The sequence below is a fragment of the Salvelinus sp. IW2-2015 genome, linkage group LG14 (assembly GCF_002910315.2).
Source record: "Salvelinus sp. IW2-2015 linkage group LG14, ASM291031v2, whole genome shotgun sequence".
NCBI lineage: Eukaryota > Metazoa > Chordata > Actinopteri > Salmoniformes > Salmonidae > Salvelinus > Salvelinus sp. IW2-2015.
In genome coordinates this window covers 42,590,225-42,605,303 of record NC_036854.1, presented here as the reverse complement: position 1 = coordinate 42,605,303, position 15,079 = coordinate 42,590,225, and the positions used below count along the sequence as shown (strand labels likewise).

The window sequence follows — 15,079 nt, the reverse complement described above, 5'->3', positions numbered from 1 at the left end:
TAGTTTTGACACCCCCCTCCCAGTCCCGACACACACCGCCCCACACACGTATGGTGTGTGCTTATTTTCAATGATTAGGTTGCTCTTAAAAGAGCATCGTTGAATGGCAATGGACAGGGGCTGTGATGATTACTACTGTGGCCTGTTCCATTCGAGCAAACCATTGGTTCCTGCAAAGCTACCTGGTGTTGCCTCCCGCCTGCTGTGCGAGTCCTCCTATCTAGCTGGCTAACTAGCTAGCACACAGTGTCCTTCACTCCCACCTGCAGAACACCTGCCCTTGCCATCGTTAACAGACCTTCTGAAACAGTGCACAACAGGTGGGGGCAAAATACACTGTCTACCGGTGTTCTAGCTATTGTTAGCTAGCTAGCTACCTAGCCCGCCTGCTGAGTCCTAGCTTGCTAGCTAACTAGTAGAACTGCCCGACTTTCGGGGATGAAGGACACTCTACCGTTGTCCATAGTTAGCTACCTATGTTGTCACCCCCACCTCTTCTTCTGTGGGGTTTATCGGCTGTTGGCATCCAACGTTATGGCACGTTACTGCCACCTACTGTCCTGGAGCGCTCTCGCCTGTGTACCGGACTCCGTCTTGCTACCACGGAGGAGAGAACGGTGGATACTGGAGAGACCAACTCTCAAAGAATACGTTGTTGCCCTCATCCGTCAGATGCACTCCAACCCCTATGGTACATCCCAGGAACACACTGCTTTATGGCTGGGTGGCGGATTGTGTTCCCTGAAATGTTTATCGTGCTGGGCCCACTCTATGCACTTGGTTATCTTCTGGTCGCACTGGAACATCCAGCTCCTCCGCTGCGCGATATCAGAGAAGACCACCGCTGTCCCGGGTAACATTCGGATGACCACCTCTAAATCCGCACATCTGCCGCACCAGTGCCGTCCCTTTGGTGTATCCCAAGTCGTCTCCACCAAGATATACAGTGGGGCAAAAAAGTATTTAGTCAGCCACCAATTGTGCAAGTTCTCCCACTTAAAAAGATGAGAGAGGCCTGTAATTTTCATCATAGGTACACTTCAACTATGACAGACAAAATGAGAAGATTGTTTTTCTCCAGAAAATCACATTGTAGGATTTTTAATGAATTTATTTGCAAATTATGGTGGAAAATAAGTATTTGGTCACCTACAAACAAGCAAGATTTCTGGCTCTCACAGACCTGTAACTTCTTCTTTAAGAGGCTCCTCTGTCCTCCACTCGTTACCTGTATTAATGGCACCTGTTTGAACTTGTTATCAGTATAAAAGACACCTGTCCACAAAAACAGTCACACTCCAAACTCCACTATGGCCAAGACCAAAGAGCTGTCAAAGGACACCAGAAACAAAATTGTAGACCTGCACCAGGCTGGGAAGACTGAATCTGCAATAGGTAAGCAGCTTGGTTTGAAGAAATCAACTGTGGGAGCAATTATTAGGAAATGGAAGACATACAAGACCACTGATAATCTCCCTCGATCTGGGGCTCCACGCAAGATCTGTCTCTTATACACATCTAGATGTGTATAAGAGACAGGGACAAAGAATGCTGAGTTGCATCCAAAGAACACCATACCTACTGTGAAGCATGGGGGTGGAAACAACTGGATCTGTCTCTTATACACATCTAGATGTGTATAAGAGACAGCAAGAACGGTGAGCAAAAATCCCAGAACCACACGGGGGGACCTAGTGAATGACCTGCAGAGAGCTGGGACCAAAGTAACAAAGCCTACCATCAGTAACACACTACGCCGCCAGGGACTCAAATCCTGCAGTGCCAGACGTGTCCCCCTGCTTAAGCCAGTACATGTCCAGGCCCGTCTGAAGTTTGCTAGAGAGCATTTGGATGATCCAGAAGAAGATTGGGAGAATGTCATATGGTCAGATGAAACCAAAATAGAACGTTTTGGTAAAAACTCAACTCGTCGTGTTTGGAGGACAAAGAATGCTGAGTTGCATCCAAAGAACACCATACCTACTGTGAAGCATGGGGGTGGAAACATCATGCTTTGGGGATGTTTTTCTGCAAAGGGACCAGGACGACTGCTCTCCGAGCCACCTAAAGTGACAGTCAATGATGTATGTACAGTAAATTGTTAATTGGTAGGCTACATGTTGATTATTTTGCTGTGAATATTAAATAAATACTAATACTAATAACTACATTATTTCTGTTGCCATTTTCCGTTATGGTGTATTTTTACTTGACTATATTGCTGTGTTATGTTGTATAATTATGTTGCGTAATCACCTGCCGATATGAACACCTTGGATATTAAGTGAAGACTAGGCATTGGTCTGAAGCTGAAAAAGAAAGGAAATTGACACCACAATGCCTACTCAACTCATGCTCTCCCAAGGTTGTACAGCACACAGCTTTGACCTACTACAGTAGCCATGTTGATCTATTACTTCACACATTGTGTATGCAGGTTGCTTAGGATTCAAACCTTGTCAAACAGCCTAATTCATACTCTTCAGTGGAATAATGGAATGCACAGTGTCCTGCTATTAAAATAATACTGTATATCATTAGGCTGTATGTATTTTTTAGAAACAGGCTGTTAATAGGCTGTTAATTGTTGTAGCGTCACCATCTTTATTTAAAAAATAAATACAAATACACACAACTTTGATCATATTCATTTGACAGAGGTAATCAACTACCCACTGATCAGCACAGAAATAGATAAAACAGGACCATTTTGTGAAACAAGTGTTTCTGAGCATCACTACAGACCCTGGTTCGATCCCAGGCTGTATTCCAGCCGGCTGCGACCGGGAGACCCATGAGGCTGTGCACAATTGGCCCAGCGGCGTTCGGGTTAGAGGATGGTTTGGCGGGCCGGGATGTTCTTTCGGGCGCTTGCATGCTGACTATGGTCGCCAGCTGTACGGTGTTTTCCTCTGACACATTGGTGTGGCTGGCTTCAGGGTTAAGCAAGCAGTGTGTCAAGAAGCAGTGCGACTTGGCGGGGTCGTGTTTCAGAGGACGCATGCCTCTCAACCTTCGCCTCTCCCGAGTCTGTACAAAGGTGTAAAAAGTTATAATATAAATACCTTTCCCTATATGGTAGCGGTCTCTCAGATTGCAGAACATACAGTAAAGTTTCCATACCACGTAATTGCCATCAATATGCACTGTAGGTAACCACAAGCTGAAGCCAAACGGCCTCATTAGCTAGAATTAGATACATGGCAACTTAACAGTTTCATATAATATGCTGTCGCCATAGCTGCTACCAATTACCCTAATTTGTGCTCTGCTTTTTTTGATAAAGCATTGGCGATTAGTAACTTCATTGTAAGTGGCTTAAGTGATGATTAACAAAAAATATTTAGGTGCCAAATTTATAAACATGTTTATTACTTAGCAAACCACACTCAAAGGTTGTCTATTGTGTAAGTGTTTACAATGACGGCTAGAATGTGGTCATTTTTGTTGCGTAGGTGGCTTCTTAATTTTCCTGCCACATAATAACACATTAGATGATCCCTTATTTGTCCCTAATATATATTTTCATATATTAGCATTAGATTATGTCCTTTAGTTTATATTGTGTTATAATAATGAGATTACAGTATATTTTGTTTTATGTCCTGAGGAAAAGTAACTGATGCAATCATTTTATAATAAACAATAGAATTATTATGTATATTCATTTCCAAGTAAAATGTAAGATATTGCAAAGAGCAAGGTGATGTAGGTAGGTGTCATGATTTACTTAAGTGTCTAGTGAGCTCCCTCCGTCCATCCACGACGATGACACTTTGTTTAACCCTGGTTGAGATTGTCCACCCTCTGCTGGTCAGTAGCAGAACTACAGACCCCATAAGTTCTCCTGCCATACAAAAGAGCCAGGGTCAGTCTCTACACTCACATTAACTTAATTTCTACAAGTGAAGCATTATTTCCAATTAATTAGGTGTTTCAGAGCTTTGAACAGAGTTTTCAGCTCTCTTAACATGTTATAAAGACTTTTTCAGAAATAGTTTCTTAATTAACTACCAGGCAAAAAAATGATGGTTGATAGTAAGCCTCGGACTAAAAGGGAAAATATAAATACAACACACATCAGTTTGAACCATTATTTTGGAAACCCATAGAAATTAAGTGGGCTACTTTTGCACCAGACAAAGTAATTTTCACTATGAATGTCTGTACCTATTTCCATACTTTTAAAATTAAACAACTTTTTAGTGACAGAAAATACCACAAAACGTTTGGACGCCTGACAAAACTGTATTATTTCACTAGCCGCTACAAGACAGCAGGGCCAGTCATATGCTCAAATTTTATTTTATACATGATCCTATGTCCAATATGAAGTTAGAGAGAACCACCAATCATTCTTTCCCTATTCCTTACCCATAATGGACTTGGCAGTAGATGGCTACATTTTTCTTCATCTGTACCCTACATGGCTAGTCTGCTTCAGAAACGACAGAATAGTATAAACCACATGAATCCTCCGGGATGTGGCCTCAGCCAAGCTGCTTGATTCTTTCTTACACCGACTGAGGTCGAGGAGCGCAGACAGTAGGAACACAGGCAGTAGGAACACAGGCAGTAGGAACACAGGCAGTAGGAACACAGGCAGAAGGATCACAGGCAGTAGGAACACAGGCAGAAGGATCACAGGCAGTAGGAACACAGGCGGAGGAAACACACGGCAGTAGGAACACAGCAGTAGGCAGGCAGTAGGAACACAGGCAGTGGCTCCACCCCACATGTCATAGATCCAGCTCTGTGGACACACACACACACACACACACACACACACACACACACACACACACACACACACACACACAGGTTATTTACCTTGATGTTTGCAATTAGTTGTATCAAGCAGTGAAGGTTTCAGACATTTCTGGTGGTGAGGAGGTCTGAACATTGGGGGAGACAAAAGCACACTTTTTATTTTAATAGGTGATATCAGGTTAACATCTTTAATTAAATTGTATCCCTGATAGTTTTTTAATTGGTTGTAAAACAGTTTTTTAGTCCCATAATGGTATTTGATTAGTAGATACATCTTTTATACAATGGTCTCTATAATTTACCTGAGGAATGACCATTGAGTTGTTGATTAATGATGATCATCCAGCCCTGCGTGTCTGGTGTGAATTCCAGAGCGACCTTCCCATGGCTTACTTAGTGCCTGTTGCACTTGCTCAGTTTTTAATGTATGTGTCTTAATTAACGGACTATAAAAAATGCTTGTTTTATAAACTCAGCTAAAAAATAAATGTCCCTTTTTCAGGACCCTGTCTTTCTAAGATAATTCGTAAAAATCCAAATAACTTCACAGATCTTCATTGTAAAGGGTTTAAACACTGTTTCCCTTGCTGATTCAATGAACCATAAACAATTAATGAACTTGCACCTGTGGATCGGTCGTTAAGACACTAACAGTTTACAGACGGTAGGCAATTAAGGTCACAGTTCTGAAAAACCAGGACACTAAGGAGGCCTTTCTACTGACTCTGAAAAACACCAAAAGAAAGATGCCCAGGATCCCTGCTCATCTGCAGCCAGGGAAATAAATTGCAATTGTCCGTACTGTGAGACGCCTAAGACAGCGCTACAGGGAAACAGGGCGGACAGCTGATCGTCCTCACAGTGGCAGACCACGTGTAACAACACCTGCACAGGATCGGTACATCCGAACAACACACCTGCGGGACATGTACAGGATGGCAACAACAACTGCCCGAGTTACACCAGGAACGCACAATCGCTCCATCAGTGCTCAGACTGTCCGCAATAGGCTGAGAGAGGCTGGACTGAGGGCTTGTAGGCCTGTTGTAAGGCAGGCCCTCACCAGACATCACTGGCAACAACGTCGCCTATGGGCACAAACCCACCGTTGCTGGACCAGACAGGACTGGCAAAAAGTGCTCTTCACTGACGAGTCGCGGTTTTGTCTCACCAGGGGTGATGGTCGGATTTGCGTTTATCGTCGAAGGAATGAGCGTTACACTGAGGCCTGTACTCTGGAGCTGTCATGCCCTGATCTGTTTCACCTGTCCTTGTGATTGTCTCCATCCCCTTCAGGTGTCGCTGATTTTCCCCAGTGTATTTATCCCTGTGTTTCCTGTCTGTCTGTGCCAGTTCGTCTTGTTTATTTTTCCAAGTCAACCAGTGTTTTTCCCGTTCTCCTGCTTTTTGCTATTCTCCTTTTTCTAGTCCTCCCGGTTTTGACCCTTGCCTGTTCTGGACTCTGTACTCGCCTGCCTGACCATTCTGCCTGCCTTGACCACGAGCGTATCTGCCACTCTGTACCTCCTGGACTCTGATCTGGTTTTGACCTTTTGCCTTGACCACGACCATTCTCTTGCCTACTCCTTTTGGATTAATAAACATTGTAAGACTTCAACCATCTGCCTCCTGTGTCTGCATCTGGGTCTCACCTTGTGTCATGATAGGAGCGGGATCGATTTGGAGGTGGAGGGTCCCTCATGGTCTGGGGCAGTGTGTCACATCATCGGACTGAGCTTGTTGTCATTGCAGGCAATCTCAACGCTGTGCGTTACAGGGAAGACATCCTCCTCCCTCATGTGGTACCCTTGACCCTCCAGCATGACAATGCCACCAGCCATACTGCTCATTTTGTGCGTGATTTCCTGGAATGTCAGTGTTCTACTATGGCCAGCGAAGAGCCCGGATCTCAATCCCATTGAGCACGTCTGGGACCTGTTGGATCGGAGGGTGAGGGCTAGGGCCATTCCCCCCAGGAATGTCCAGGAACTTGCAGGTGCCTTGGTGGAAGAGTGGGACAACATCTCACAGCAAGAAATGTGAGATCTGGTGCTGTCCATGAGGAGGAGATGCACTGCAGTACTTAATGCAGCTGGTGGCCACACCAGATACTGACTATTACTTTCAATTTTGACTCCACCTTTGTTCAGGGACACATTATTCAATTTCTGTTAGTCACATGTCTGTGGAACTTGTTCAGTTTATGTCTCAGTTGTGGAATCTTGTTATGTTCTTACAAATATTTACACATGTTAAGTTTGCTGAAAATAAACGCAGTTGACAGTGAGAGGACGTTTTTTTGGGGGGGTGCGGTAATATTGGTAATTGACTGCATTCACCAGATCATGAGAGTATATACTGTATTTATGAATACTGAATTTCCTTCATTCTTTCCCTACTTTGTAATGTGAAATATTTAAAGATATTTTCCCTCTGGATATAATTTATGAGGACATTTAGTCATCTCTATCCTTATTGCCAAATCCCGCTGGTAGTGAAATGTATTGTGCAGTGAGTCCATCCCCAGTTTTGGAGCAGACGTGTTCACCTGTGTTTAAACTACTATAAACAAAACACATAGCAGCCTAACCTCTGCAGTCTTCCCTGTTATCCCCCCCTATTGTGACAAGTGTAAATCTATGAAGTATTGTTTATTTTCTGTGGCGAATCACAAATGCCCCGAAGTCACATAAATACTGTCGAAAAATGTCCTCATCATGTTATGTAAACCCTAGTCATTGGTTATGTTTACAGTTTATTCATGTGTCTTTCATAAGCTGTAGTCTTTAGATGCAGACAGGTTGCTTTCCAAATAGTACCCTGTTCTCTTTATAGTGCACTACTTTTGACCAGGGCCCATAGGGTAGTGTACTGTATAGGGAATAGTGTGCCATTTAACAGACAGTTGTTCAGTTGTATTCTGTCTGCCCCCTCTGCCTGCACATCTGCCCCTATCATGCTAGCTGGATGGGAGTCAGAGACATCCATCTTAACAGATTGTCAGATGTTGTCAATGTTTTAAAGAATGTCTACAATACTTCTAGACCAAAGCTAACAAAACTGGAAGCATATGATATTTTCTCTCTGCTATCAGTTCTAAACATAGCGTTTTGTTTTTACAAGGTATGATCCTAGCCCCACTGAATCCTTTGAAGAGTGAGAAGGGGTGGTGGAGACTATATAAGCAGTAGATCCACTGCTGTTAATAGACAAAAGGTTCACATTTAGGCCAAAGTCATAATATGGGGAACACATGTGTCCATTATCCCGCTCACAACAGTGTTTCAGGCTACCTCTTTTTGGGAACTCCTTCATATCACGGTTCACCCAGATACAGTGATTTAACTGTACTCCCTTAACATGAACTGCGTAGAACATACTGTTATCCATAGTCGTTTTTTCCCCTTTAAATAGCTCTTCTATCTCACGTTAGTACGTTCATTACATAAGAGATTTGAGTCTCCTCTGCGTGGGTAGAGTAATCTGTCTGGGATGGTCCTGAGTCGGAGATGTTTGTGAAGTGTGCAACTAATAAAGCAGCTTGCAGTAGTGCCCTAAGAACTCACTGATCTCCACGCCTATCTGTGGTTCATTTAAAAGAAGAACAGAAAGAAAAAAAATGAAACAACAAGATTTGGATTGTTCACTTGCCAGGAGATTTTGACTTTAGGATGCCATGTCACATTTCAAAGTCGTGTAACACATCCAGCTTACTGCTGTATTTTCTACCTACTGCGAGGAACTGTTGTTTCAATCTGGAATTAGAGGGTTTTGTTCTGTCTAAACTATACTGAACAAAAATATAAACGCGACATGCAACAATTTCAATGATTTTACTGAGTTACAGTTCATATAAGGAAATCAGTCAAGTGAAATCAATTTATTATGCCCTGATCTATGGATTTCACATGACTAGGCAGGGGTGCAGCCGTACGCCCACCCACTTGGGAGCCAGGCCCAGCCAATCAGAATGAGTTTTTCACCACAAAAGGGCTTTATTACAGACAGCAATACTCCTCAGTTTCATCAGCTGTCCGGGTGGCTGGTCTCAGATGATCCCGCAGGTCAAGAAGCCGGATGTGGAGGTCCTGGGCTAGCGTGGTTACACGTGGTCTGTGGTTGTGAGGCTGGTTGTGCAATTCTCTAACAACGTTGGATGCGGCTTATAATAGAGAAATGAAAATTAAATTCTTTGGCAACAGCTCTGGTGGACATTCCTACAAGTCACCATGGCAATTGCACACCCTCTCAAAACTTGTGGCATCGTGTTGTGTGACAAAACATTTCAGAGTGGCCTTTTATTGTCCCCAGCACAAGGTGCAACTGTGTAATGATCATGCTGTTTAATCAGCTTATTGATATGCCACACCTGTCAGGTGGATGGATTATATTGGCAAAGGAGAAATGCTCACTAACAAGGATGTAAACAAATGTGTACGCAACATTTTGGAGAAATAAGCTTTTTGTGTGTATGGAACATTTCTGTGATCAGCTAATGAAACATCTGATCAACGCTTTACATGTTGCGTTTGTATTTTATTCAGTATATTTCACATCAACAGAAGGTACACTGCAGGAAGAAGACACAATACAGACTAAGTATCTGAGAATTGCAATTGTTGTATCTACCTTCCGCCAACTTCGTTCTTTATGCATGTAATGCCACACTCAATCTCAACTAAATTGTTTGGTTATGTTTCCAACACTGTCAACCCAATCACCTATCATTATATAGGTCAGTGAATGACCCCAGTCACCTGTTTTACATCTTTACATTGTTTTGCACACGTTGCACTTAAGAAGCAATAATTCCAAATTGGCTCAATATCCTCTCCCTATATATTGAGGCACTTGAAGTGAAATCAAAGAAGATATGTTTTTTTTTACTCCCAACCCACTTGTTTGCTTAGTAGTAGTTACTAAGTAGCTAATTGGGTAGAAACGAGCTTTGAGTTATTTTGTGTGTATAGAAACTGTCATAACAGAGTCTTTTGAAATGCTTACTCATTATTATGTTCAATCAACATTTCAATGCAAATTTTTCTATTTTTTCTTTAACTTAGGTCATTGTCTATGGTTTCTGGCCACAGGCATCTTAGTAGTCCGAGTCAGTGCCATTCCATATCAAATCATTTCTCTCCACTGGTGTTAACTGTCACAAAATAACCCCAGCAGGCATGGTTAAAGAGAGATATCAGTAGAGGGAAGGAGGGGAGACACTGTGTCCTCGTTTTTCTAAATGTCTCTTTAATTATTTTCTCTGCCGTTTTATTCATTTATTCGTTGCTGCTGTGTTTTCATTCTTATTTCAGGGAGGCAACCAGACGGCCACTGTGATTGCTCTGTGCTCCATGAGGGACTTTAATTTAGCCCAGGAGACGTGCCAACTGGCCATCCGGGATGTAGGTGGCCTTGAAGTCCTCATTAACTTGCTGGATACAGAAGAAATCAAATGCAAAGTGAGTAGCCCTCCCAGTCCCTGCTCCCTGCCAAGCGGACTTGGATGCCCTTGGGGGGGAACATAGTTGCCCCTGTGCTGTGTGTGCCAGCCTAGTGTTTCAGATACCCAGAGTACTGACGGGAGGTACTTTAAAGACACAGGGTAGCAATTTGACTCCTATAGACCTAATGAGATGTGTGGGCGCTTTTTATACAGCATGCCTTTATATTGAGACTGTTTAGAAACTGCTGTCTATTTTTAGGGGTCACATTTTGGGGGTTTACCTAATCCTCTTTATTTGTGCTCTTGGTGACGGCTGTTTAGCCCATGTTGTTGACATTGGCTTTGCAGTTTTTCTTCATACAAGCCAACGTTTTTTTACCCGCTAAGGAGATTTAGCGAGATGTACTTTGTGGACTTAACCGTCTTCGTGCATGGTTTAGATTGGCTCTCTGAAGATTCTGAAGGAGATCAGCCGTAACTCTCAGATCCGCCGGGCCATCGCTGACCTGGGGGGCCTGCAGACCATGGTGAAGATCTTGGACTCCCCAGACAAGGACCTTAAATACCTGGCCGCAGAGACCATCGCCAACGTGGCCAAGTTCAGACGGGCCAGGAGGACAGTCAGACAGCACGGAGGGATCAAGAGACTGGTGAGTCTAGTGGGAAGATATATACTGCACTGTACTGTAGCACAGCAGCGCATAGCCTTGCACAAGGGAACATAATGCTAATGTTATTTAGACAGACGCTTTGATCCAAAACATTGACAGTGACACATAAATATATGGGAATGGAACCCGTGCGGGAAATGAACCCACAGCCCTGCTGATGTTCCCAGCAGCACGCTCTAACTGACCCACTACAGAGCCAATTTGGAGTCACATGCTATAGCAAAGCAGAAACTTAGACAATATAGTCCAATATAGTCAAATCATGGCTCCCCTCTACAGAACACATCCCAGCACAGCAACACACAGCTCTTCACAGCACTGGCTCTTCTAAGTACCTCCAGTTTCCATACACTGGGTTCCCTGATACATGCCACCCTCACCCACCTTTCCCCTAGTTTTATGTTACAAAACATCAAAGTCATTGGGGGGGAAACGGATAGAATGTCCTTTGACATCCTTGGATCTGAGTTGATGTTTATTGACAGAGCGACCTGTGATTAAAGCCTGTGGGCCTTGTATATTTATCCTCAAGCACCAAATCGGATGTGCTCATTGCAGTCATTGCAGTGGAGAGATTAATTTCACGCTGAACTTCAGACTGAGACCACCTTTGAACTGCATAACATGTGTAATAGCTTTGCCTGCTCTGTCTCAGTGGCCGTGCAGGAACTATGGCTTTAACACAGCCCTGACACACAGACTGACGGTCATAAAGGGTCACTCTGGGATTTCAAAACTGTAACATCAACACGCCGACCTGCTATTTTTCCACATTCTGAATCTCTGTTTTTTTATTCTGTCAGCCCACATAGTAATATGATTTAATTATGCACCTAATCATGGCCAACAACTTTGCTAATCCCATTTAATACATTGCTTCAATGGAAACCACAGCTATCATTACAGCATTTCCTGTGGTTTTCACATTCACTCTCGCAATGTCTGATAGATATTTTATTTGATGCACACTGGATCGTTGAGTGTGTGTTCTCTGTGTGTGTGTGTTCCCAGGTGGAGTTACTAGACTGCGTGCCTGACTCGGCGGCCCTGACAGAGGAGCAGGAAAAGGACGTGGAGGTGGCTCGCTGCGGGGCCCTGGCCCTCTGGAGCTGCAGTAAGAGCACCAGGAACAAAGAGGCCATCCGCAAGGCCGGGGGCATCCCTCTGCTGGCTCGCCTGCTCAAGTCTCCCCACGAGAACATGCTGATCCCTGTCGTGGGAACCCTGCAGGAGTGTGCCTCCGAGGTGAGGGGCTCACTATGAGCCGCTGGCCAAAAGAAGTGCCCTATATAGGGAATAGGGTGCCATTTGGGGTATACCTATGGTTTAGTGGGCAGCATGTGTAGCAGATTAAGGTATGGAGTGCCACCCTGAAGAGGACCACCTAGTGATTCATCATTGCAAACCAAAACACTGTCATTGACTGTTTTCCCTGAACGTTCATTTCCAGAGGAGTTACAGGATTGCCATCCAGACAGAGGGTATGATCGAGGACTTGGTGAAAAACCTCAACTGTGACAACCACGAGCTACAGATGCACTGCGCCAGTGCCATCTTCAAGGTAACCATGGTTATGACTCATGTTAAGAATGTTTTCAGTCCGTCATAAACAAACAAGAATAAATTGAGGCTGGGAATGTGGACAATGCATAAGCATTAGAGCAAGAAGCATCCCAAAATATGTCTAGCAATGTTTGTCTGTCTGTCTCAGTGTGCAGAAGACAAGCGTACCCGTGACCTGGTGCGTCAGTGCGAGGGCCTGCAGCCCCTGGTGACTCTGCTGAGCCAGGCAGACAACAAACAGCTCCTGGCTGCCACCACCGGGGCCATCTGGAAGTGCTCCATCAGCATGGAGAATGTGGCTAAGTAACGTTACCCCTCCCTCTCCCTCCATTCAGGCATCCCTCCCTCCTTCTCTCCTTCCCATTATTATTAACCCTCATTATCACTACAGCCCCACTCAGACTGGAGCCTGACCAGCACCACAGGTGAACTGTGTGTTGCTGGTCGTGATCCCATATTTACTGTAGTGGGGGGGTGAGGGGGCGGAGTACTTTAGAGTGGGTCATGTCTTATGTCATTGGTAGGTTGGTGTAATTACTATAAAATTAGCCTGGCCCTGACTTTGACAAATTACCCACACAGAGGTACATTTTTGTTTTGACTGATGTCCACTTAGCATGTATAGGCAGCCATAGGTGCTCGTAATACTCAGATAATATGTTTGCAAACTTAGTGTCATGAGTCTGATGGGAATTTAGAGAGCTAACTTTAAAGTACGGGGAGATGGGTCTACAGTACGTTCCAATGGAAATCCTAGTGATAGCGGTTGGGATGAGGGTCGATATGCTGCAATCACGTGGCATTTTTACGAGACCTCTCATGTGTTCATATGTGAGTCTCACTTTTTCCACTCCCAAAAGTTGTCACGTCTCGTCCTTCGTCTCGTCTGGCCGAAGTGATTATTTGGACAAAATGTTAAGTTTTGCAGATACACAGATTCTATTAGCGTTGATCTTTTATGTGACTGTTAGCAGGAGGAATGTGAGATTTTCTACTGTTAACAAAAGATGAAGTAAAGAGTTGGTTTTATAGACACCCTTTGGTGTCTAAAGCAGCTCTCCTCCCATTAGTAATGAACATGGGCAAGCGGACTGAGAGAAAGCTGCCTCAAATGACTCCTCCATAATGTTGGAAATGTAAGCTGACAGACTCTTAAATCATTTGTCATGTTACTGCATACCCACATTTATTTCATTGTCATTTAGTTCCCCTCAACAGTCACACTTTCTGGAATCTTTCCTGGCTGGCTTTATTTTGCATGGGAGGATTTTTTTTATCAGTAATTTTCCCTCAAAAATTAATAATGCCTGAAAATCGTGCCCTGGCAGCTCTCAATGGTTGCTAAAGGTACTCCCATGACTTGTTTTGTTGTTGCTGTATTTCTTTTATTTGTCAGAGTGACTCAGGGGACAATGCAAGCCATATGCATTAATTTATACCATGGTAACCTCTTAATAAATTCAAGGCTTATTTTCAGAAACGTAGCTTTTTTTAAATACGTTTTTACGATAAAAGAAGCTTTTGGAGTTTTATATGGTTTTATATGATGAATTAAGATAATGTGGAAATGTCTAGCATCTGACTCAAAAACTCTGTAGGACTGAAAATTGCAGAGGAATTTTAAAAATAATAGTAAAATGTCCCAGTAGCACTCACACCGGTCTCTCTCCACTTCATATTTCATAACTGACAGAATGATATCCTACATTTAGAGTCTAAGTTAAGTCTTCCCAACTGGAAACAAGTGCCTGTTGCCACAGTCAATTAAGCAATGATCCCATTATAGAAGCATGCCAATAACGCTCTCTTTAAAACAGGTGGATATAGATTACTATCTCTGGTGCCAAGTTCATGATGGACAACCAGACCAGTGGTTATTGTCATAAACAAAAGCATATGTTCTGTTTGCATAGAACGAGGAGTGTTGGATAACAACATATTTAGTTATAAAGACTAAAGAATTCATACAGGAGAGAGTTCAAGTTACAAAGTGAACCTTTCAGACTGCCTTTCAGTCCTCTGGCTACTTAACAAGCCTTCATATTCAGTCCAGTTCTGATGCATATGAAATAACACAAAAATGGCAGAGATTGGGAGCCCTTTAGAGTTCAGCCTGGCACGGCGATAAAACAAATGAACTACACTGGCAATGAGTAATGTGGCACCCTGTGCACTTGCTCCCATTACAGGCCGCTTGTCTCAGCGTACTTACTCATAACACTGTTGCTATGCAAGAAAGGTCCATAATAATAATGAATAATGATACTGATAATCACATGTAAAACCGCAATTGGTTGACCCTTCATTGGCAAGCATCAAACCCTCACACTCATTAAGGGGAATGTGATAAATAACTAAGGAATCCAGTCAGTGAGAGAGAGCGACCCAAAGGGCCGTATCACCCACTACAATGTTTCATTTAACGGTTACCTTCCTGTGTAGTGTTTGTGTTTAGTTTTTTGGACGGCTCGGGCGGTTGGTGTGAATGAAGTTAGAAGTTTGGCCGTGGGTTCCCCAGGAAGGCCGGAGAGGAAACCAGCATTATGAAGAGTAGAGCACTGACTGGTTAATCCACACTTACATTTGCGAGTGGATCTGTTTTTTTTGTTTTTTTTACTCTCCCAGGGTTATT

The 15,079-nt window shown here is 43.5% G+C and overlaps 1 protein-coding gene across 1 annotated transcript in view; it reads left to right on the top strand.

Moving 5' to 3' along the window:
- Window positions 1-15,079, top strand: part of odad2 (outer dynein arm docking complex subunit 2) — a 73,508-nt gene that overhangs the window by 22,703 nt on the left and 35,726 nt on the right. Inside the window, exons 11-15 of the mRNA XM_023999533.2 lie at window positions 10,083-10,229; window positions 10,654-10,863; window positions 11,896-12,129; window positions 12,335-12,445; window positions 12,596-12,750. Of these exons, the coding sequence (XP_023855301.1) occupies window positions 10,083-10,229; window positions 10,654-10,863; window positions 11,896-12,129; window positions 12,335-12,445; window positions 12,596-12,750 (857 nt within the window). The remainder of the gene's footprint in view (window positions 1-10,082; window positions 10,230-10,653; window positions 10,864-11,895; window positions 12,130-12,334; window positions 12,446-12,595; window positions 12,751-15,079) is intronic.